This window comes from Myotis yumanensis, unplaced genomic scaffold (assembly GCF_028538775.1).
Source record: "Myotis yumanensis isolate MYYU_CA2020_CCGP unplaced genomic scaffold, mMyoYum1.0.hap1 SCAF_13, whole genome shotgun sequence".
NCBI lineage: Eukaryota > Metazoa > Chordata > Mammalia > Chiroptera > Vespertilionidae > Myotis > Myotis yumanensis.
The window spans coordinates 26,294,017-26,318,332 of NW_027223764.1; the positions used below are offsets into that span (position 1 = coordinate 26,294,017).

At 43.7% G+C, this 24,316-nt stretch overlaps 1 protein-coding gene across 3 annotated transcripts in view; it reads left to right on the forward strand.

The window, feature by feature from the left end:
• Positions 1–11,365: 11,365 nt before the first annotated feature.
• LIPA (lipase A, lysosomal acid type) overlaps positions 11,366–24,316 on the forward strand; it is a 30,361-nt gene continuing 17,410 nt past the window's right edge. Inside the window, exons 1-3 of one of the 3 annotated variants that reach the window (XM_070432741.1) lie at positions 11,366–11,498; positions 14,554–14,665; positions 16,271–16,388. In XM_070432741.1, coding sequence (XP_070288842.1) covers positions 14,555–14,665; positions 16,271–16,388 — 229 coding nt within the window. In that variant the 5' untranslated portion in view covers positions 11,366–11,498; position 14,554. Of the gene's footprint in view, positions 11,499–13,501; positions 13,812–14,182; positions 14,323–14,553; positions 14,666–16,270; positions 16,389–24,316 lie in introns of those variants that run through there. The other 2 variants (XM_070432742.1, XM_070432740.1) reach the window with 2 other exon arrangements.

The following is a 24,316-nucleotide window of genomic DNA, read 5'->3' on the forward strand; positions in this document are numbered from 1 at the left end:
GGGGGGACTTATAAAATAAAATCCAAATGTTTTTGGACTTCTCATCAACAATAGTTAAAGCTAGAAGACAAGGGAGAAATGTCATCAAAATAGTGCGGGCAAGTAATTTCTAGCATAGAATTCTAAATATAGCAAACTAATGGGAGGAAAAAATAAAGACACTTTTACACATAAAAGTAAAATGTTTATACGCACTGTTCCTCAGGAAGCTGGGAGGAGAAGTAGCAGTAAACCCAGGGAAATAAAGAAACGGGATTTAGGAAGCACAGGACACAGTGCAAGGGAAGGGCCGGTACCAGAGGGAGGTGAAGGAAAACCCTAAATGAGGGGGAAGGGAAATCCTTGCTACAGGTCTCAGGAGCGACCAGTGTAGACAGGAGCCGGTCACATATCCTGTGAGTGATTTCCACGGAAATGTGAACATGTCAGCTTACCTAATATTTGAAAATGGGGAGAGGAGATCTATTCAACTGGAGGAGAGTTTGGTTGGGGCTGAGATAGTGATCATAACTTAGAAAACTTAAAAAAAAAAAAAGGAAACAACACAACTACCTTTTTGTTCGTTTCCTTTAACGTGGGGGAAACATGAAACAAAGTACAGGAAAACAGAGGTCATTGTAGAACAAAACAGGGCTCAGTTGTAAATAGCATTCATGTGACTGTAATAATCTAAATAGTGAATGTTAATCTAAGACAATGCCATTGGCTGGGAGAGGCGCTGTGTGTGCATGTGTATGTTGGGGGAGGGAGTTCAGTGGTGAAAAGCCAATACATAAAGCCTAACCATTTTAAAACATTTTTAGAATTTCCAAGATAAGCATATTATTTAGTATAAGGCAATAACACAATAGCCACTAAAAGAATTATAAATGGTTGCCTTTGGGGAGTGGGAAATAAGGTGAAGGACTGTTACTTCTCCTACCTTGTAGATCACGTTGACTATTTCAGTGGTGTGAGTGTATACATTTGATTAGACTATAAAAGAAGAAATCGGAAAGGGAGGAAGGAGGGAAAGAACTAAGGAAGGAGAAAATGAGGAATAAAAAAGGGAAGGATGGAGGGAAGAAAGAATCAAGGGAAAGAAGTCATGATGCATCCATACTTTGCAACATTATTATGAGGCCTTCAATAGTCATAATATTTTTAAAAATTTATTAACATGGGAAGATTTTCACAAAATATATGTTAAGTAAAAAGACAAGATGAAACTGTAAATAATATGCACTCTAAAGTTAAAAAAAATCCCCCCAAGTCTGTTTTATAAGTGTTGAAATGTTTTATTTCTGGTTGGTTATATAAAATAGATGATACGAATTCCCCCCCTTATATTAGCTGGTACTTTTCCGGGGGGTATAAGTGTGCTTATAGTATTTTTATCCTTAGGAGTGTTTTTCATAATTTTAGTTTTGTTGTTGTATGAGTGTTCTTTTGTTATTTAAAGATCATCGAGGCTTAAAAACAAAACAGGAAAGGGAGGATGGGCACTGGGACCAACCAAGTCCCGCTTCTCTAAATATTTGGAGAAACTGGACTTGGTTCTTGGAGATGTGCGTTAGGGTTAGTGCCTGACAGTTGTTCTTTGAGAAAGTGAGTTAAATCCACCCTTTACTAGGACAGCCACTGCTGAGCTCTGATAAAGAAATACCTTTCCTTTAAAAATTACAGTTAAACTAGAGGTCCAGTGCATGAAATTCGTACACAGGTAGGGTCCCTACAGCCGATCTGTGGGGTGACTGGTGGGGCAATTGAGGGGGCTCCCGCTCACACCCACTTGGCCTGGTGCCTTCTGCTTGCTGGCCCTGCCCCCTGCCGCTGGCACCACTGGTCAGGGCCTGCGGACTCGGGGCAGCTTCTGCGTTGAGTGTCTGCCCCCTGGTGGTCAGTACGCATCATAGTGACTGGTCATTTCGCTGTTTGGTCGATTTGCATATTAGGGTTTTATTTAGATAGATAACCCCAAACTCCTGACTTTTCCTTTCAAATAAACAGAAAAATAAAAGCCTGTAAGAACATTTCTGCCTGGTTTGCATCCTTAACTGATTAAAATTTGCCCACAACAGAATGAAATAAACTCACCCCTCCCCTACCCCCAAAGCCTCCCGCACCAGCACCCTATCTTCCCATCTCTTCCTACTTCAGCTTCTGGCCACTGGCTGGTTAGGATTTCTAAAATCTTCCATTATGGAGAGCCTGTGTGAGTCAGGAAGTGCACCTTAAACTTAAACAATGTTGTTTGTTAATTATATGCCAATAAAACTGGAAGAAAAAATAAAAATGAAGACATCTTATTAGAAAAAGAATTTGTAGCATATCTCCTTAGGGTCTGTATAATTTATCCTTTTCCATTTGATTCATATGCTTTTGCATTTGAATTTGTTTGAATTTTCTCCCAGAGTAGTCTTAGATCTGGTGAAGCAGGTAGGCAATTTTGGGTGAGAATTCATAAACCTTTATAAATAATTCAGCGCCTTTTCAGACTTCCTGTCCTACGTTAAAATTTGCCTGCATTGTAAAGTATTCTTGTAGTGGTGGGATTTGCTAAAAGGCCTCTATGAATGGCATTTCTACTCCTGTTTCTTCATGCTTCTTCTGAAGTTTCAAGGCCAAGAAAATGTATTGTTTGTCAAGATTCAGCTCAAAGCCCCTTCTCAGGAAGTGGAGGCATTTCTCCATTGGTTCTCTATCATTTCTTGTGCTCTGTGTAGAAGCCCTGGGCTCCAAGCTAGGGTCATGGCAGGTGGCTCACACCCGTGCATCTGGAAATCTGAAATCCTTCCTGAAGGTGGGAGCTTTCTCCACTCCCATCTTGCCCTGTTTTCCACCACTTGCCACTCAGATAGAAAGGTCATTCTGGATGCTTCTCCAAACTCGCTCCCTACCTTCTTCATCCATCCTCTCCTACAGAATAGTCCCCTTTGACTCAACTCATTGGAGATTAAACTCGTTAAGCTAAGAGGAAGGGAAGAAGGTGGGGTCTATCATCAAAGGTAGGGCAGGTAGTGGGAGGGTCAGTTTTGGGTTCATCCTGAAAGCCCTGGAGTCTCAAATGGACACATCACATCAAACAGAATCTCATGACTAGTAAGCTTAGAACACTTATCCTCTCCCTTTTTTTGAACGACTCCACTTCTATTAATGTAGCCAAAAGGGGGTTCTTTGTGATAACAACTCATTGTTCACAGAAGATATTCTCTCAAGTATTTTATGTGAGCTTCAATGAAGCAGTTGTAGACAAAAATCTCTCCCATTTCGTGTTCTCATTATACATGTGTACATATAATATTTCGTTATAATATATTTTATTTATTATAACATACTTATTATATATTTAAATAATTTATATATTATTTTAAATTGTATTCTATAAAACATACAATTAAAGTCATATTACATTATAAAGTATAAATATTAATATGTAAAATATATGAGAATATTTAAGTATAACATAAATATAATAAGATATATATCAATAATATTACACAGTATTTATATGTTATATACTTTTTTCTATGTCATATATAAAATAATATATTCTATCATATAATATCCTATTATAAATTCTATATAATTTGTATGAGGAGTGTAGGTATCAGTAATATATATTCTGTGTGCTTCTATTATTACATTTTTTATCTAAACTTAAGACTTCATATTTTTTACAATTCAGTGATATGTTATGAGAGTCCTTGCTTTTCCAAAGCATAAGGCACTCTTTGGAGCCTCTCTTTTACTTTTTTTGGGGGCTAATATCCTAAACTAACAGTTTAAATTGTCAAGTTCTCCAGTTCTGAAGTAAAATAGGACAACTTTCTAGCTGTGTGGCTTTGGAAAAGTGACTTGACCTCTCTGCCTCTGCTTCCTACCACATTTATTTGTGGGAAGGATTACGTAAGATAAACCAAGAAAAGCCCCAGGGATGGTGCCTGACAAATCATAAGCTCTTCGTAAGAGTTCATTACAAATATTATTGCTTGGTCATTGTGTACTTTCTCCACACCTGCCTGACACTGCAGCAGAGAGAGGCTTACCCCACAAGTCTGGATTGTAGATTTGAGGGCACAGTGACTCAAATCCCAGCTAATCTTGTTTTGGACTTTAGCTTTGGAGTCAGTCCAGCTATGGCCTCTCTTGTTTGTCAAAAGTCTCGTGGAAGCAGATCACTAGCCTTGTCACCCCTTCCTTTTTCTTCAGCAGAGACATGAAGCCAATAGAACAGAGGAAAGGAAACCATCCTCCTTATCCTTCCTCAAAGAAACTCAGGAAATCATTTGAGTACGAATGGTTCTTTCTCCTATTGTCACTCTGATGGGGGCCTCACCAAGACTTTGACCTTGAGCCTGATTCATAGCACTTATTCTGATCAAAGAGAGGGAGAGGGAAGAAAGAGGCAGGGCTGTATAACAGGTTCCCCAAACAGCAGCATGTCATCTCTGTCCCTCACATTTTTATAGCACTTTGTATTTTCAAGTTACGTTTGTAATACAGCTAAGTGAGACTGAGGCACTTAAAAACCAAAACCAAAAATACATACATATATATGTATGCCTAAGCAACTGAACAACTGAATGACCAGTTGACTGGTTGCTATGATGCACACTGACCACCAGTGGGCAGACACTCAATGCAGGAGCTGCCCCCTGGTGGTTAGTGCGCTCCCACAGCCAACCTCCCGCGGCTGGCCAACCTCCCGTGGTCCCTCCCCTCGGCCGGCCGGCCCCTCATCGGCCTCAATCACCAGCTAGGCCAAGGGACCCCACCTGTGCACAAATTCGTGCACCAGGCCTCTAGTATTTCTATAAAGAGAGTGGGAAGGGGGTTGTTATTTGTATAAAAAAACCATAGAGTAAAAGACACTGGAGGCATTCAAACTGCAAGTTGTGCTTTCTTTACTTGGGGAATGAATGAATGAATGAATGAATGAAGACATCTTACTGCCACTAACCCAGTCATATCCCTAAACCCAATCATGATCAGCAGAGGTTGTTTTAAATAGTTTTCTTCACTTAAAAACAATCATTAATAATTTATCAGTGATTGTTCCTTTTGTTTTATTTGTATTTTTTTTAATAGCTGAGGGGAAATTTAGGATGCTGAACTCAGAGTAAATATTTTGTTCATCTGTCTATCCATCCATTATCTCTCTTCATTTATTTATTCACTCAATGATTATTAAATTTCAACTACATGTCAGACACTCTTCTATGCCTCTAATGTTTGAATATAATAAAAAATGAAAATAAAGAGAGCTAATATTAATTGATCCATAACTATGTGCCAGGAATCGTTTTAGCTGTTTTATATACACTATGGTGTTTTAATCTCTGAAACAGTTTTATGATACACTTTGTGATTCATTTTAGAGACCAGGAAACAGACTCAAAGGGATTAAATTACTTTCATAAGATTGTACATTAGCAAGTGCTGCGTCTGTGCTTCCAACCCATTAGTCTGGCTCTAGAACCAGACATAGCACTAGAGTGAGGTGAGAGAGGCACCTAGGGTGTAAAATTTAAAGAGACACTTGCTCTCAGGGTGTTATAAACGCTGACCCTGCACTTGCATGGCGGTGAGAGTGAGTGTCTCCTTAAATGATATGCCCTAGGTGCCTCTCTCCCCTTACCCTGCCTTGTCTGGGTCCAGCACCCATGTTTGTAAACTCTGCCCCCTGCAGGTTAACATTCTCTACAGAAAGGTCACACTCTGACCTGAGCTGGCATTGCTCACACAAACTGTGTAGTTAAGGGTTGGAGATAAGGTAGAAATAAATAAAGTCATAACATAATCTCCACATATTGTAATTAGAGAGCTATTTATGAAAGGCCTGGTATACTTGGCAAAGAACCATCAAGTCATTTGATAGCCCCAGAGCTGGAACGGGATCACTTGGTCAAACTCCTGTGTTTTAAAGAAACTGAGGCCTAAAAGGATAAAATAATTCCCACAAAGTGACAGAACCAGAATCAGCAGAAATAAAACTAGATCACTAATTTCCTAATTCCTAGTTGCAGGAAGTCTCTTTATTTGTGTGTTAGAGTTGAGTGGGAGAAGAAGAGCCAATGGAGAAATATATACGTATTTCTTACAGGCCTTGGATTTTATGTAATTGGGGAGCTGGCCAAGCAGTGTCTGTGAGACTGCTGTCTCCCTGTCTGATCTTGAGCTTAAAGTCCACAAGCAGGCAGTGGAGAAGGGGAGATGGAGGTGACGTGGGAGAACAAAGACAACAGGACCACAGCACGTGCTGTGCGCATCCTCACAACAGTGGACTGGAATGCAAGTCAGCTCTCACTGCCTCCAACTCGGATGATGTGGGCTCCGCAGGAGAAGCTGGTGCCCTTCACCACGGAGCTAAACACACCGAAACCCAGGATTCAGAGACAATGAAGGAGGGTCCAGGGGAGGGGCAGCAGTGGTAGGCCAGGCACACCCAGGGATGGAGCCAGGAGATAAGCAACAGTAAGCCATGAGCTGCAAAAACACCCATCCTGCCATTCCAAGCACAAAAAGCAAAATGAGTGCTTCTTTTTTCCACTCTCCAAACCACAAGCAAAAATGTCCCCTGACTTACTCACTCTGCCTGGAATCAGACAAAGGAGAAAATTCTGGGAGACACAGTTCCGTCTAGCCACGTGGACACAGTACAAAGCTCCCACAGTTTACCACTCAGTGCTGTTGTTGCCTAACTGAGTCTCTGCTATGTGAGCCCCAGGGCTGGGCCACCCGCAGATTGAAAGCCCTTTGAGAAGGTGGTGAAGAATAAAATGCATTCTTGATTTCCGGGAGGATGGCAGAAGAAGTCATAGCACCAGAAGCCTCTTCTAAAAATAACAGCAGCACCAGCGAACCAAGTCATTCTGCATCTATGTATGCTCTGAGGGGAAGGGAACTCTAACATAGTCTGTCCCCAGGGAAGTCACCTCCCTCCCATCAGACATGGAAAGGCCCGTGCCTATAGGAGCCCTAGAACCCATCCTCCTTTCTTTAGTATCTTCTCATGGTCGAAGGCATGCTATGGAAAAGCTCAGCGTGCCCCTCCTTCTCCCATCTCCCACTCCTCACACTCACTTTCTGCTTCAGAAAACAGAACAATGGCCCATGCAAAATACTTTTTGCAAAAATCATTGGGTGTCATACATGAAAAGAATCTATGTGGGTCCAGTTACCTGGATGCAGGAATCATGAATGCTCACCTTCCTTGGGGCTCATCCAAGCAGTGTGGGAGGAGATTTAACTGTTGGCTTAGAATGCTGCTTCCCCAGAATGGGAGAAGCCTGAGGGGGTAGTAGGGAAGAGCCCCAATACTTACTTACATGGTGCATGTCTGCCCATTGACTCGAAATCACGTGCTCCTTAAAGCCACGGACAGCGTGCTTCCTGCTGTGCTGCAAAGATGAGACAAGAGCAGCTCTGAATCGCTTTTGTCAGCCCCCACACTCCATCTCTCTCCTTCCTATGCCAAGGCACAAGATGTTCTTACACTGAATCCTGAACATGTGTCAGTTTGTATTTCTCAAAAAGAGAGAAAAAATGCAATGACAATAAATATGAAAAAACTTATCTGCCAAAGAAGAATTTGGATGCCAGATGTTTAGTTTGATTAAAAAAGAAAATTCAATTCCTTCCACACTTAATTGCTAAAGGAATCCCAGTGTTCTGAAACTGTGGGCAATTTTTGTTATTTTCTTTGATGTTTTCGGTATTTTCTAAAGTTTCTGTGTGTTCTTTTTCAAATAAGAAACTTAAAAGAAAAATGGCGTGTTTTTTTTTTAAACACTGACTTTTGTGGAGGATGTAGAAGGCAGCTTCTGTGGAGGAGGAAGGTAGACTGGCCAGCACGGACCAGCTCAGGAGGGGCAGGTGAGTAAGCCAAGCTCGCCCCCTGGTGGGACAGCCTGTTAGCTCCCTTCGCTACTCTATGGTTCCCTTGCAGAAAAAAGCTCCTTGACAGCCGTCTTGGCAATGACCTTTTGGATATGATCCATCTTGGCAATGAATTTTTGGATATGGCACCAAAAGCACAAGCAATACAAGTAAAAATCAACGAGTGATACTACATCAAACTAAAAATCTTCTGCACATCAAAAAACAACAACAATCAACATAATGAAAAGGCAACCTGTGGAATGGGGCAAAATACTTGCAAACCATATATCTGATAAGGGGTTAGTACCCAAAAGATATAAGAAACCCATACAACTCGATAGCAAACACACACACACCCACACACTTAAAAAATGGGCATAAAATCTGAATAGACAGTTTCTAAAGAAGACATACAGATGGCTTACATACACACCCCTATAAACCACCTCATTCCCCCTGTCTTCTGTAAAGCTTTATTTTTATAATAAAAGTATGGGTCATCTACCAGTCATTATGGATTACAATGGCCCAAAGCAGGAAATGGGGCAATCCCCCCCTACCTGGGTGAAGGAACTCCTTGGTTGCACTTTCCTTTATTCATACCTGCATAGATGGCAACCTGGATTTAATTAGCCTGGCTTTCATTTTGGGCCACATCACTTTCTATCTTTGTACCTTTCTACATTGGATTTGGGGGCAATAAAGTTAACCTTTCAAAGCCTTACCTGTGAAATGAGGACGTGGATGTAGTTTTGAGGATTGAATGAGACACTGTGTAAAGGACTTAGCCCAATGCCTGGTGCTCAGAAATGCGGCTAATCTGATGCTTATTTCTCAATGCTCACCTCACTCAGGTTTCATTGGTACTGGCTCAGGCTACTCATATTCTTTCTCAATTTTTTTCTCTCCACTGGGTGTCAAGTACAACACTCAATTGTCCGCCAACTTCACTGTCTCCTTAGCTTTTCAATCTTCTGAATCTCTATATGCCTTCCCCATCGGAGATATCCAGTCTCTTTAAATACCGTCTCTAAGCTGATTATTCCCAAATTGTATCTCTGGCCTGGAATTTGACTTTGAACATTAGACCTATAAATCCTAGTGCTGACTTTTGCCATTTTGTCCCCAGATTCACCCCCCCCCCCCCCTTCCTTCCTCTGCTCTACTTGTCTTATGGAGGGGTCTGACCCTGCAGGCTGCATTTTTTAGGCTCCCGTGTCAGCCAGCTACAGGCTACATTTGATCCACAGCAGGGACTGGTGGGAGCTTGGAGGACAGGAGGAAGGAAAAACCATGGCATTTTTAGATCCCGTCGTTCATCCTTGGGCAGTGTCTCTGGCAGATGCTGCTGCTCAACGCTGCAACCTGTAGTCTCTGTTGACCTTATCTTCCCCCAATGCCTGAGCCCTTCCTGCTATTGCTAATCTCCATGGGGTCTCCCTAAACCCTGTTGCATTACTGTGTAACCATTTCCTTGCCGGGAGCCGGTCCATCCTTGCTGCTTGACACAGGCGCTGCAGGGAAGAAACATCTGCACAGCTTATGTTTCAAGGAACCTGGCATATATGACATATGTTTGTACCCCCTCTTAAGCGCTATGTGTTTTAACCAGGACGACCTCCCCAAGAAAGGTTGTTTCCCCAGGCTAGGGGTTAACAGGACTAGGAAGAGAATAAATCAGTAAATCCCCCTAGTGTTACAGAAATACCATGTACTACTTATGAAGAACTTGGACTAAGACTGTTGGCAATAAATTTGGGATTTGTTGGGCCCACATCCCCAGGGGTCTGCCCACCAGGGAAAGCACCAAAGCCTATACCCCTGGAGACCCACTGACACAGGGCAGTCTCAGGGAAGGCAAGCAGCGAGGCTGGGAGGACATAACCTTTACTGGGTAGGATAAACTCCTTCAGTCACTTCCTTGTAGCTTATCAGCAGAGCAATAGAATAGTCACCTTGGAATAGCCCTTGTAATGGAACACAGAGATTAACCTGGACAAGATTAATATCAACAGAACTAGATAGAGACAGGATTTTTGGCTAAGGTTAGATAAGAAACAAGGAACTGTATAACATTACCCAAAACATACCATGATGTAATTGTAGAGGCATGCTTATGGGATCAAATAGTATAAATATAGGTGTAATAGCACAATAAAGAGAGAACTCAACCATGATGATCACCTGAATGCTGACTCCGTGTTATTCCTTCATCGCCGACACCGTCCACACCTTTGGGAACCCCTGGACCCACTGGGGCTGGACCCCAGTATTTCCTCTGTTTGGAATACCTAGAACAGTTCTGTTTCCTGATGGGGCCTTAGCAGGTGAGAGTATTTAGTAAAACAGCAACCCCATTTTACTAAACCCATTAGCACCATCCTTGACACCACTTTCCCTCTCATACCTGTATCCAACCACCAGCAAGTGGTGTTGGCTCAGCTTTAAGAACATACCTAGAGTGGAGTACTTTTCTTCACCTCTACTATTCTCACCACCCTAGATCAAGCCATCATTAACTCTCACTTGGTTTATTGCAGTGTCTTCCATAGTTACCCTAGCAGTTAGAGTGGTCTTTCTAAACTCTAAACCAGATTATGTTGCCTTTCTATGGAAAACCTTCCACCAGCTTTTCACCTTGTTCAGAAGAAAAAGCAGTCTTTACCATTGACCCTTAAGGTGCTAACTATCACTAGGACTTCATTTTCTACCACTCACCACACGCGTTCTGTTCCAGTGACACTGACCTCATTGCTTTTGCTAGAACCAACCAGGGATATTACTGCCTCAGGGCCTAATATCCTAATTGCATATGCTATTCTCACACCCCAGAATGTGAGAATGTGATTCCTCCAGCATCAACATGGTTCTCAACCACCTTCCTGCTTGTGTTTAGATGCCACTCCATCAGAGGGTCCTTTTCTGGTTACCTTATATGTAACATAGCATGCTCTTCATTATCCCTTTACTCTTTTGTTGTTGTTCTCATGGCACGTTCTACTACTTTATATTATATGGTTAGTTGTTCATGGTGTGTCTCTTCTCATTCGAATGATAGCAGGAGGGCCAGACCTTGTTTGGTTGGCTGCTATACTCCCAGTTTCTCAATAATGCTTGGCATACTTAGTAATAAAAATAAAATGGACAGCAAGATTGCTTTGCATCAGGCACAATGCTAAATGCTTAATTTGAAGCAGAGGGTGCTGGCCCCACTGGAGCTCTCGGTGCGGAGCCGGGAGACCAGAGGATTGCTGCCTGCAGGTAGCGCAGCGGCTGCCGCGGCCTGGGAGGCGGAGCCCGGCCGCCGCACATCTAGGGCCCGCCCACAGCGCATGCTCCGCGGGAACGGCGGCGGGGGCGGGGCCTTCAGCCGGGGCGGAGTCTCCGCCTTCAGCCGGGGCGGGGCCTCCAGCCGGGGCGGGGCCTTCAGCCGGGGTGGAGTCTCCGCCGCACTGACCGCTGCTCAGATTCGCTGCGCTAGCAGCCTTAGCTGGTCGTGCACGCCCACCCTCGGGCCGGCCTGTCTCCGCCCCCGCCGAGCCCCTCCCCGAGCCCCTTCCCGAGTCCCTTCCCGAGTCCCGGCCTCTGCGAGCTGGTTCTGCGCTTTGCACAGCGACCCGGGAGGACGTCCCCAGGTGAGTCCCCGCTGCTCCGCCAGGTGCGGGTGCGGCAGTTCGGGTCAGCCTGGGCCGGTCCGCGGGGCGGCTCTCGCCAGGCTCCCGGGGTCTCAGTCCCGCCATCCCTGAGCCTCTGCAGGCCGGCGGCAGCACCCTCTGCGCTCGGCCTGGGAGCCCTGCCCGAGCACCAGCAGGTGGCCTGAGGCACCTTCCAGTGGCCAGGAGTAGGTAGCCCTCTGAAGTTGTCTGCCCTCCCCGGTGCCCTCCGACTCCTAGAGCCTTCCGACTGCGATGATTATTGATTATTGATTCCCAGCTCCCCTTCTTCCTCCTCCTCTACGCCCCGTTAGCTCCTTCAGGCAGCCTGCCCGACCTAGCTCAGAGCTTGGTCGAGGTGGACTTTGGCATTGATCCTGGTGAAAATTAAGGCGACACTACTTAGCCAGTTGTCACTCTGCTCTCAGTACTTAACTTGGGTGAACCTCAGTTTCCCGAAAAAAGGGTGTAAGGGTACTGCATAAAGTTGGTAGAAGAGTAATTAACATCATAAGTCCCAAGACCCTATAGCAAGATATTGTTGTTGTTATTATTATTATAAAGCTACATGGCAAGCTGTTTTGGAGCTTTTCTTCAGCCACTGAACTGTTGGACTGTCCCGATCCCATATTGCAAAATTTGCATTGTGCATCTGTTACGTGAGTGGCACTTGGTTGGGTCCTGGTTGAATCAGACACCCACTCTGCCTTTGGGCTGGAGTGAAATGAAGGCAGACAAGCATTTCATTGGATTGTTGCAATATGGGAAGGACTGAGGGAAAGTTGCTAAGGGAGCCTAGAAAAGCACTCGGTGTTCAGCTCTGGAATGCTCCCTGAAAAGGGCTTTTACTCTCCGTTTACACTCGTCAGCCTTCATCCCGGCAAGAATCACTTGAGAAAGTGATTGAGAAACGTGCCTAGTGTTGTGTTGGAAGGAAAGTTAGCTGGGCGCTATTTCCTTGAGTGGCTTCAGCGGTTACCTCCTGGAGACGCCTGTGGACAGCTGGTCCCAGGTCTGTAGGTGCTGAACGGAGAGCAGCAGCTCCTGCTGGATGCCTCGTTGCTTTCAATTGCGGTTATAACCTTTCATTTTTTTCTTTTCAACCTACCCCTTACTCCCTAGTAATAATGGAGTTTTGGGAGGTTGTATTTATGATAAAAGGTAGCCAAGGATGGTACAGCCCTTCTAACCACCATGAACAAATACAAACTTTTGAGTAAACGCAAGTAGGCTTGCTTTTCCCATGTAGTCCCCAACATGACATCCCCGCTGCCTACAAGGTCGGGGCTCACCACTGCTTGTAGAAATAAGTGCAGCACCAGTAGGAATTGCATCCACAGAAGGTGTCAGTCCACTTTTGTAATCTCCTAGGAACCAGTTTCTTAAGATTCATGGAATACAGGCCTATCTTGGAGATATTTTGTGTTTGGTTCCAGACAGAATAAAGAAAGCTCCATTGCCACACTCACTGAATTGCTGTGGTCTGGAACCAGATGCACACTATCACCGAGATATGCCTCTACTCAATTTAAGCATAGTCTTTTAAAAGCAGCTGTATTGTATTATTGACATGAAATAAAAAGACATACTTTAAATTATACAATTTTATAAGCTTGACTATGTACATTCCTGTGAAAAATCAGTAAATTCAATATATAAACCTATCCATCACTGCCCCCCCCCAAGCTTCCTTTTCATATCCCTTTGTAACCCGTTCTTTCCACCCCACTTTTCCTCAGACTTTCAATCAATATGATTAGTTTTATATAAATGGAATCATATGTAGTTTTTTTTTGGGGTGGGGCCTGTCTTCTTTCACTCACTGTAATTATTTTGAAATTCATCCATGTTATTGTGTTCATTCTTTTGTATTGCTGACTAGCATGTGTATACCATAATATGATTATTCATTCACTCATTTGAGCATTTGAGTTTTTCCAGTTTTGGGCTGTTATGCACAATCTGTTATAAACATTTTTGTACAAGTCTTTGTATGGGCATACACACATAGATCTTTGTTATTATTTTTTAACCCTCACCTGAGGATATTTTCCCATTGATTTTCAGAGAGAGTGGAAGAGAGAGGGAAAGACAGAGAGAAATATCGATGTTAGAGAAAAACATCGATTGGTTGCCTCCTGCACATGCCCCGACCAGGGCCCAGGCTGGGAGGAGCCTGCAACCAAGGTACATGCCCTTGACTGGAATCAAACCTGGGGCCATTTGGTCTGCAGACTGAGGCTCTATACACTGAGCCAAACCAAACTGGCTAGGGCGACACATCGATCCTTATAAGTAAGTATATTTATTTTAAAAAAGCTAGGAGGCCTGGGCCTTGCCTCTAACCATTGGGGTGTCCTTGGGAGAGTCACCTCACTTTGCCTTTAACATCCATCCCCAAGTCTTTGCCATGCTGTGATTTTGTGCCCACGGCTGCCAGAAGGGAGATGGTCTTTGTTGATGGTTGGAGGGTCTCAGAAGGAGAGAGGGGTGGTTTCTTTGCCTCCACTTCTCTTGCAGGATCTTTTCTTTTATTTTGCTTTTCCCCCTGGGGTGGCGAATTTTGAATGCTGACATATAATTTTGAGCAAGAATGGAAATGAGTAAATGGGGGTGGAGGTGGAGGTGGGGGGTGGGGCAAGAGCTAATATGGGCCAAACTAAAAAATGTTTAAATCACAATCAGGGAGGAAAACGTGGGAGGTTAACAGGCTCGGGACTTTTGAGGATCCTCCTTTTTCTCGGCCTACTTTCTTCCAATTCCTCCATTTCTCCAGGAACAATTTATTTAACTTCATGGTGAAGAGGTGAGTGGGTGTGCTAGGTCACATATTAACTGGGGGTAGCTACTGGGGAGGTTTCCTAGTAAAACAGAATTCCTTTTTTTGGCTTCCAGATATGACTTGTTTCTTATTTACCCTTTACCCAACTTTTACTTGCCCTAAACCTGGTTCTGAACTTTTTATGGGGACATTAATCTATCAGCATAATTATGTGCAATGAAACTTGGACAAATAACAAGAGACTGTTTCGTGCAGAATGAAAATGTGGCTCTTGGGTTTGGTGTTCTGTGTGGCCCTTGGGACCCTGCCTTCCGAGACATCTAGAGGGAAGCGGGCAGTCGTGGATCCTGAAACAAATATGAACGTGGTAAGTTTCTCAAAGTCACCTGCTTTTAAGATGCATGTGGCAGATGTTAAGTATTTTCTTTTTTTTTTTTTAATAAATATATTTTATTGATTTTCTACAGAGAAGAAGGGAGAGAGATAGAGAGCCAGAAACATCGATGAGAGAGAAACATTGATCAGCTGCCTCCTGCACATCCCCCACTGGAGATGTGCCCGCAACCCAGGCACATGCCCTTGACCGGAATCGAACCTGGGACCCTTCAGTCTGCAGGCCAATGCTCTATCCACCGAGCCAAACCGGTTTTGGCAAAGTATTTTCTTAAATTCAGTTACATGGGCTACGTGCAGCCACAAGCTCGAATCTCTTTCTATCTCATAGTGCTTTCATGTTCTCTGAAATCTTAGATTCAGTTCACCACACCTTCCCACCAGGTGAGGTGTATTTTGCAGATTGCATCCTATTGTTAAAACTATATACTTCTTACTGAGATAAATTATGTCTAAGTCTCACTAAATTTGTTTGAAGAACAGTTAAAACAAGTCAAAACTTTGCAAGAATGTTACTGAGTGCTGCTTTTACAATACACCGAACAAGGATTGTGATCAGCAATGTCCGGGAAGCACAGTTCAATACAAAATTCAAAATGTCTCAAAAACATTTTGTTAGTTAGAACATACAAGCAAAAATAACCCCTTGAGCAATTAAAACATGTCGAAGTTTTTAATCTTAAGTAAACAATAAAGTCTGGAAATACCTTATTTATGCACAAAGGATTGTGAAAACAGAGATTCCTAAGCAAAACAAAACAGGAGAGGACCTCTTAAAATGAGAATAGTGGTAGATCACATAATTAGTGGATGCATTTATTTATTTCTTTTTAAAAATATATTTTTATTGATTTCAGAGAGGAAGGGAGAGGGAGAGCAAGGTAGGAACAGCTATGAAAAGAGAATCGTTGATCAGCTGTCTCCTGCACATCCTACTCTAGGGATCAAGCCCACAACCCAGGCATGTGCCCTGATTAGCTGTTACATTTAGAAAAGAAAAAGAAAGAAGAGTGTTTATTTGTGCCTGGGAGCAAGGATGAAAACAAAGAGGCCCACAGCTATGATAAAATTAGTCACTGTTGGTGCAGAACATGCCAGAATGATGATGCCAAATGTAATCACACACCTGTGTGTAGAACACACAGATGAAACAAGTGGAGGATTTACTCTTGTGGTGGGTGTGCTACTAGATTCAGCAGGCTAAAATTTCAATCACAGTTGATTTCGTAACTGTTTTTAAATATTATTGATTTCAGAGAGGAAAAGAGAAGGAGAGAGAGATAGAAACATCAACAATGAGAGAGAATCATTGATCAGCTGCCTCCTGCATGGCCCCTACTGGGGATCGAGCCCACAACTCAGGCATGTGCCCTTGCCCAGAATCGAACCCGGGACCTTTCAGTCTGCAGTTGGATGCTCTAACCACTGAGACAAACCAGCCAGGGCCACAGTCGATTTCTTAAGTGAAGCCTGGAAAATGTCATTGACATGGTGTCTTCTCCTTTGCCGGTAAATATGGGAGATCTTATCAGATTCTGTCTGTAGAATTTCCATTATAATTATTATTTTTTCTCTGTAGAGTGAAATTATCTCTTACTGGGGATTTCCTAGTGAGGAACACCTAGTCGAGACCGAAGATGGGTATATTCTTTGCCTCCACCGAATCCCTCATGGGAGGAAGAACCATTCTGACGAAGGTATGGGTGTTTTCTGTGTCAAGATAGGGAAGCTTGGAATTTGGCCAGAAATTTAATTTCTACCTCTTGAGATTTTTATGTCGTATGGATACTTACTATTAAGCTTCCTTTTAATAAGCATGTTACAGAAATGAGTAATGAGCTATTGTGAGAGTTTCTATTTTTCCTCCTGCTCAAAACACACAAAACATATATTTTATTTCAGAGAGATCATATGATCTTGGTTTCCTTCCTTATTTTCTTTCTTTTTTTTTTTAAGTAAACCCTGTATACTGATTTCAGATTCCATATATAAAGGAAAATATGTATTCGTATGATTTCTCTTAAAAGTGGTGAGTTGACTAATGTAATTAGTAGGCGAGTCATTGTTAAAAGATGCAGGAATCCTCAGTAAAAACAAGCTTAGAGAATGTGCCTCCTCTTCTTTTTCTTTATCACTACCTCCAGGCTTCTCTGTCCATATGTCAATTAAGCAAGTTGTGCCACATACCCTACTTGTGCGTATCATGGCTGTTGTTGGGGAAGGTGCTGTGCCCTGGAGTATGAGGAAAGTGAGCATGATTCTTAATTGCTCCCAGGTGGTAGGAAGAAGAGCTAGGAGACCCCAGTGCCAGGTCTGGGTCAGCCCCTAAGTGCTTGTGTGGTTTCACATCTTTGGGCTTTGGATTCTTCCTCTGTAAAAACAGCCGATTGGCTGAAATAATCTCAAAGTTCCCCTTCAGTCTTTCCCACTCTCTGTTTCTGTGGGCTACAGTCTATATTCTTCTTGTTTTGGCAAGTGTGTAGAGCAGTGGATACCCTTGGCCTTCAAAATGGGGAACAGAGACGGAAAGTACCCTAAATCTGGCCTTAGCACGAGCTCCCCACCTTCTTCCTCTGTTGTGCAGAGGCCTTCCTGTAGGGGATCAGTGGTGTGTACATAACACCTGCTGTGAGCTAAGCTCAGAGGGCAGGGGAGTTTGAAGGAAATCTGTGGTTTCCCTGAGCACTGCCCCCGCTCCAAGGCAGAGGCTCTTCATCGTCCTGCACTCATGCAGGAACAGTGTGGTCAGTGGTGTTCCTTTGGCTCCTTTAAGCCAAATAGACAAACAGAGTTCATTAGATGCTTCACACAGAGCGCGTCGTCTTCTCATTCATTCAGCTTCCTCTCCAACTTCCTCCTCTATTAATAACACCATTGCCCTCCTGATGACCTAGACTGGAAACTGCAGAATCATTTCTGACTCCCATCGTCAAGTGGCTGTCAAGTCCTCTCTAGGCTGCTCATGTGATGTGGCTTCAATTTATTCCGTCCTTCACTTTGGTAGGCTGCCACCCTATCTTCTTTCTTTAAAAATTTTTTTTATTGATATTTAGAGAGAGAGAGAAACATCAATGAGTGAGAGAAGCATTGATCGGTTGCCTCCTGCAGGCCTCCAAACTGGGGATCGAAACCACATCCTGGGTATGTGCCTTTACCTGGCATCAAGGCCACAACCTCTTTGGTGCATGGGATGATGCTCCAGCCAACTGGGCCACCTGGCCAGGGTACTGTCACCCTACCTTATGTTCTAGTTACCATTTAACTGGACGCCTGAACTCAGCTCAGAATTTGAGAGAGGCTTCAGCCAGGTCCATTTTAAAGACTTCCCATATGTTAAAAAAAAAAAAGAAAGAATTTTGAAACAGGAATATGAAAATTCAGTCTGCTTTATCTTTTAAGAAATTAGTGCTTTTAATACAGCAATAACACCATAGTAAATGACTTATACCACTTATAAGTCGTTACAAGGAACACTGAAACATTATTCATTTATGGGGGCTAAGTGAAACGGTTCCTATTACCCTTTTAAAAGGGTTTTTCCCTCGGCTTTTTGGCTGTACTGTGGTGCTGCCATGTCCCGAGTTTACAGCCATATGGAGACCATCCTTCAGTCCTGCCACAGTGGTCCCCTCTGGGCACATGTAGAGCCTCATCTGGAGATTCTTGGAGGTTTTATGATCACAGGGCTTAGCACATGGCTCCTCTACACATGCCAACTGCTCTCTTTTCTCCAGCCTCCCTGTTTTCACCCCTCTCGTGTAATTTTTCAGGATTAAACATGGTAGAGCCCAGGCATAATGAAGTGATTTTGCCAGTCAGCAATCTACAGGAACCTTTCCTTCATCTTCTGTCTTGTTGTCTGTACTGCTTGCCCCCATTCTGTAAGCAGTAGGCCTTTGACGTTCACCATGGATATGACTCCCCGAATTAGCCAGTGCAGTCCTAAGCTCTGGTGGGTACAGTGTCTTCCCCTGTAGCACGGGGTAGAATACCTCTTTCACAAGGCTCACGAGGAGTGCTTGAGAACTGTGGGGTGCCAGTTGTGTTTACCCATTACCTAAGGAACTTTCATCGTTTATCAACTGCACAGGTTTAAATAGGCTCCATAGCCCAATTATGCGTGATATAATCAAAGTTGTGATTTTATGTTAAAAGTATCAAAGAACTCCTTTTGGAACGCAAATCCAACTGAGTTATTTCCTTTTTTTCTAAAGTCCCCTGGAGTTCAGCTGGTGGACACAACCCCTGGAATGCTGCCCACCCTGCCTACTGTCTTCATTTTTATATGTATTTACAAAGAATTCCTCTCATCCTTCCAAGTCCCGCTTCCCTGCCAGCTCTCCCGGATTGCTTAAGCCGGAAGGAGACACACACTTTCTCTGGACTGCCAAGTGTTTCAATTCTGGCTCTCTACTAGGCGAGTCTTGCTAACCCCCCTCTGCAGGTGCTTTGCTTATTTTGCTTTGGGTTGACTTAGTTTTGTGCCTCTTTCTCCCCATCCTTGCTCCCTCAGCCACTTTTTGAGGCTGAGTCTTTGTCATCTTTGTATCCCTTAGAGCGACTAGCAGCACCCCAACTGGGGACCGAACCCACAACTAGATGCCTGAGTCAGCTTGGCACAGTCAGCCTGAGTGACAGTGATATCAGGGCAGTCTTCAGAATTGGGGTACATAGCTGGATGAAGGCAGTGGGCCTCGTCTCTAGTAGAATAAAAGACACCTGTGTGCACAGAAATTTTGTATGTATTTGTAGTGAGTTTATGGACCCAGTAAAGAATTCCCTGGTTTAGACAATCATTTGCTTGTCTGGTCAAACCTCTACTAACTAGGGCAGCTTCGCACCCTTGTTTGGGAAGCTCTTGGTGATCTGTGAAGTAAGTGCAGGCTGTTTCTCAATGTCAAGCAAACTTCTCTATTGGGTGTTGAGCTACCCCTGCTTGGCACTAACTCCATAAGGGAACTGAAATTCAGGAAGTCATCATCTATAGGGAAGTGGTTCTGTTTTTATCTGCTCGGCCTTATTCCAGAAGGTCATGGGATGTTAGTGCTGGAAGGATCTCAGGGTCCTGCCTGGGTGAAGGTTTTGGAGAGCTTTCATTTTGAACACACTCTCCTGTGGATTCCAAGGTAGAGCCCATGGGGCTGCAAACCTGTGTTCTAGGTCGACGTCCTCATTTTACTAGGTGAGGCAGCCAAGTTCAAAGAAGGAAAGAGATTTGTTTCAGGTCAAAGGGTAGCAGGCCAGCCAATCTGAGATAGTGTTGTTTAAAACTAGAGAACATGGCCTTGTGTAATAAGTCTTGAGCAAGTAAGTCTCCTGACAAAATACTTATTTTATTTGGCTGAAAAAAGGATAGACATATAGGCCTTGACTAAAGTAAATAAACAGCAACAAGGCATACTTACTCCTTGCCTAATTGGGAAATAAATTGTCCAATAAGACAATCATCAAATGAAGCACCAACACCATCTGCAAGTTGTGTATCTGATGGTGCTCCGGATATGAACGGCTGCCTTCAGTGGGCACAGACGGGCACTGTGAACTTTGCCTTGGCAAAGACTCAGGGGCTGCCCTTCGAGGGCTGGACATGGTCCCCTTTAGATGAATCCATGTGGAACATGCCTATGGATGGGCTGTATCAGAAGAGCCGAGAGAGTGTCTCAAAAATAAATATTTGCAGGCTTCCCTAAATCAGAAGCAGGGCCAGAAATGTCTATCTTCCAAGTCCCCAGGTGATTTAGAGACGCAGGGGAAACAGCGGTTGGCTTGCTTTGAAATGTCTGGAATACGTATAAGCATACCTCCTCTCCCCACCATTTCTGTTTTCTAATGAATCTTTAGAGAAGAAGTTAAAAGCAAGGGCTTTGGAAGGAGGCTGATTTGGGTTTCCATTCTGGCTCTCTACTAGGCGAGTCTTCTAGGATAGGTTTCTTAATTTCTGATTCCAGGAATCAGTTACCTTATCTTTAACATGGGCCGGATCTTAATAGCTCTTTTGTAACAGTTTAATTCATGAGAAATGAAGTGCTGTGTGCATAATCGGTAACTGTTAATCAACTAGGTAGCAGAATGTTTTCTAGGATTTATCTCAAGTGGTTGGGGCAGGTTCAGGAAGCCTTCCAGGCCCCGAAACTTTGGGTGATCTAAAGCCAAAAGGGATGGCTGACCCAGTCCTTGGACTTGGGTTTGCGCAAGCCGAGGACTGCTTTGCTGGGTGTCGAGCTTCCTTGACTTGTTTAGTCCCATAGATGACTGCAGAAAGGTCTAAAGTGAGGGGCGGTTCTGACTTTGCATTACTCACTGTGAAGTGGTGGGAAGGTTATGTACCGTGAGCTAAGTCCTTGGTGCCGTTTTGTCTAGAACCTCTCTTTGCCGAGGAGAGGGAGCCCTTATGCTACTTACAGCCTATCTTCTAAGAGCTCCTGAAAGGTTTTGGTTATGCAAGCTCCTGCCAGACTAACAAGGAGCCAGGCCCCGTCTTCTTTAGGCCCAGGAGGCATACTACCACCTCTGAGCCCAAGCTCGGGATTGCTGATTGTGCAACTATGCACAGGTTACTTAGTCACACTGTGCCTCAGAGTCCTTATCAGAGAAATGGGGGTAAAAACTCTATTAGTTCCCTATTGCTGTGGTAGCCGATTCCACAAACATAGTGCCTTAAAACACCACGAATTTATGATCCTGTAGTCCTGGAGGTCAGAAGGCCTAAGATCAAGGTGTTGGCAGGACTGTGTTCCTTCTGGAGGCTCTAGGGGAGAATCTGTTTTCTTGGCTTTTTTAGCAACTAGAAGCTGCCTGCATTCCTTGGCTTCTGGCCCCATCCTCCATCTTCAAAGCCAGCAGTGTTGTTGTTTCTCCTCCTCCTCCTCCTCCTCCCCCTCTTCCTCCTCCTCCTCCTCCTCCTCCTCCTTCTGCTTCTTCTTCTTCCCTCTCTTTCTCTCTCACGCTCCTGCCTGTGACTTCTGTTCTAGTATTATTTTATTAAATTTATACGCTCATTAATATTTTTATGAGCCATTATTTATTGAGCTTTGCTGTGTATCAGCCACTGTATCCTTCCCACTTTAGAAAGGACCTTGAGTAGATGCTACATGGGTTTCATAGTGAGTTAGAACCAAGGTCTGCTTCACGCCAACGCCTTGATCTTTGTTCTTCTTTTGGTTTGTCCTTGCACCTCAGCTGATTTCTCACACCATTTTAGAGCCTGACCAGTGGAGGCCTGACCAGACTCTGCCTTGGCAGAGAAGGCCAGTGGCTTGGGAGGCAGGAGGAACTTCCTCATTCACCCGGTCATCTTCCTCTTGGGAGACTGTGGGCTCAGCAGATTGGTTTTTGGAGCCTGGGCAATCCCCTCCTCACTTCCACACATGTTTGGGCCTACTCACGGCAGGCAGCACTGTGATGGGTCATCACTGGGCTGCTTCCCTTTGCTGACTCTGTGCTATTTAGGTGACCATGATAATGTCACCTGCCCTCTCTGGTCCAAGATGCTTTTAGGCCTACCCTTCAGTCCCCAGCCCTCCCAGAGCCAGTTTGGGACAAACAAACTAATTGTAGGGCACAGCTGGGGAAGGCAGCCCTATTCTTATCATATTAGTATGTTGCTCAGACACACCAGGCCTCAGGTGCTGGAGTGCATGGACCAGGCTGGTTCTTGGAAGAATTGCCTGAGCGGGCCAGGTTGAGTATCATGCCCCTGTCTCCCATTCTCTATCTCCTGCACCCACCAGAGATTGCTTTCTTCCAAGCATTTGGTCCAGTTCCCTGCAAAATAGCTTCCCCTCTTTGGGTTGTTTATTCTCTGAGGGCTTTCTTTGTGGTCTAGAACAGTGGTCGGCAAACTGCGGCTCGCGAGCCACATGCGGCTCTTTGGACCCTTGAGTGTGGCTCTTCCACAAAATACCGACTTCTGCGCATGGGCCACGAAGTTTCAATTGCACTGTACATGCGTGCCCGCACGTGGTATTTTGTGGAAGAGCCACACTCAAGGGTCCAAAGAGCCGCATGTGGCTCGCGAGCCGCAGTTTGCCGACCACTGGTCTAGAACGACTTCTCTCTGGCTAACCTCCTTTCCTATAGCAAAGAAATGACAGTGATGGACCCTGGTATCAGACATACCTGGGTTCATATCCCAACTCTCCCACTTACTAGCTCTCAGTCAACAGTGGTCAAGTTACTTGACTTCTCTTAGCCACAGTTCCCTCTCTGCTAAATGGGAATAGTACCAGCGTCACGGGATGTTCACCACAATACCTTAGAGCTTATAAGCATGCAATCGCAGCTAGCTGTTATTTCAATGAGCTTTTCTCAGCAAGGTGAAAAGAAATCCAACTAACAGAAAGAAAAATTTGTCAGTTCACTTCCCATCTGAGTATTCCATGAATCAGTCTTCTCATTATTTGCTGATATCTTACATTCCTCATTTGCATACAGCATTGCTGCATAGCTGGAGTACAGAGTAGACTATAATTTTGTACTTTACTCTTCTTCCCCCCCTTCAAGGCTATGTGCTGCTACAGTCCTTTCATTGATAGCTTAATTATTGCACCAGTTAGGTTGCAATGAATTATTTGTCCCCTCGACAAATTAGTTTATCTCAAGTGTTTCACTATTATAAAGAATGGGCAGAAGGCACAGGGAGTTCTTATTTATTCATTTTGACCTATGTGTCAGTCACTGTACCAGACACCACTGTACCAGACACTTAATTATCTAACTCATTCCTCTTAACAGCTCTTTAAGGAACTAAGACTCAGACTGGTTAAGCAACTTAATAATAATTAGAACTAATGTTTATTCAACTCTAACTGTGTGTCAGATACTTTGCTAAGAACTTTTCATATAGTATCTCATATCTCATTACTCCCTGTGAGGTACATATTACATTTCCGTGCTGCAGGGGATGATACAAATTTCAGGGGGATGTTGATATGCTGTGCCCAACATGCACATCAGAACTAGGAGAGGACAGGTTTGAACCCAGGAGGGTCTGACGCTAAAACTCATGGTCAGTATAATGTCAGCTCCATGACAGTGAGGTTTCTCTCTCTCACTTATTTCTGTTCTCTGTGGAGTCCTCAGCATATAGTTGGGTTGCTTGGCACATAGTTGGTGCTTAATAAATGCTTGTTTAGTGAATGACTGGATGCTTTAACACTGTTAGCAGCCAGAGGTCGGGTTTCTTTGACTCCCAAATCTTTGTTTTTTCTACTATATCACTGTCTCAGTTATGGGTGAGTAGAAGATAAATTTACATATAAATATATATATATGTTTGTACACACATATGAATATATATGTTTATATATACTTATGAATTTGTGTCTGTGTGATATTTATCTTTTGGTTTGTTTTGTTAGGATGCATTCTGAGAAATCTATTGCAACAAAGTATAGAAACATTACATGAGTTCCTTAAAAAAATTAAAAATTTTTTGATGATTAAGTCAATGTGTCTTGTTACTAGATATGCAAAAATAGTCCAGTGTCACTGTTACCTTGCCAGCGCTATTAAAAAATATATACTTACTAATGTTATATAGGAGTGCGTTGCTACCTTAATATTTCCATTTATTTCTATTTCATTATTTGCTTTAAGATTCACGCTTGTTTAGAAGCGAGGTGCT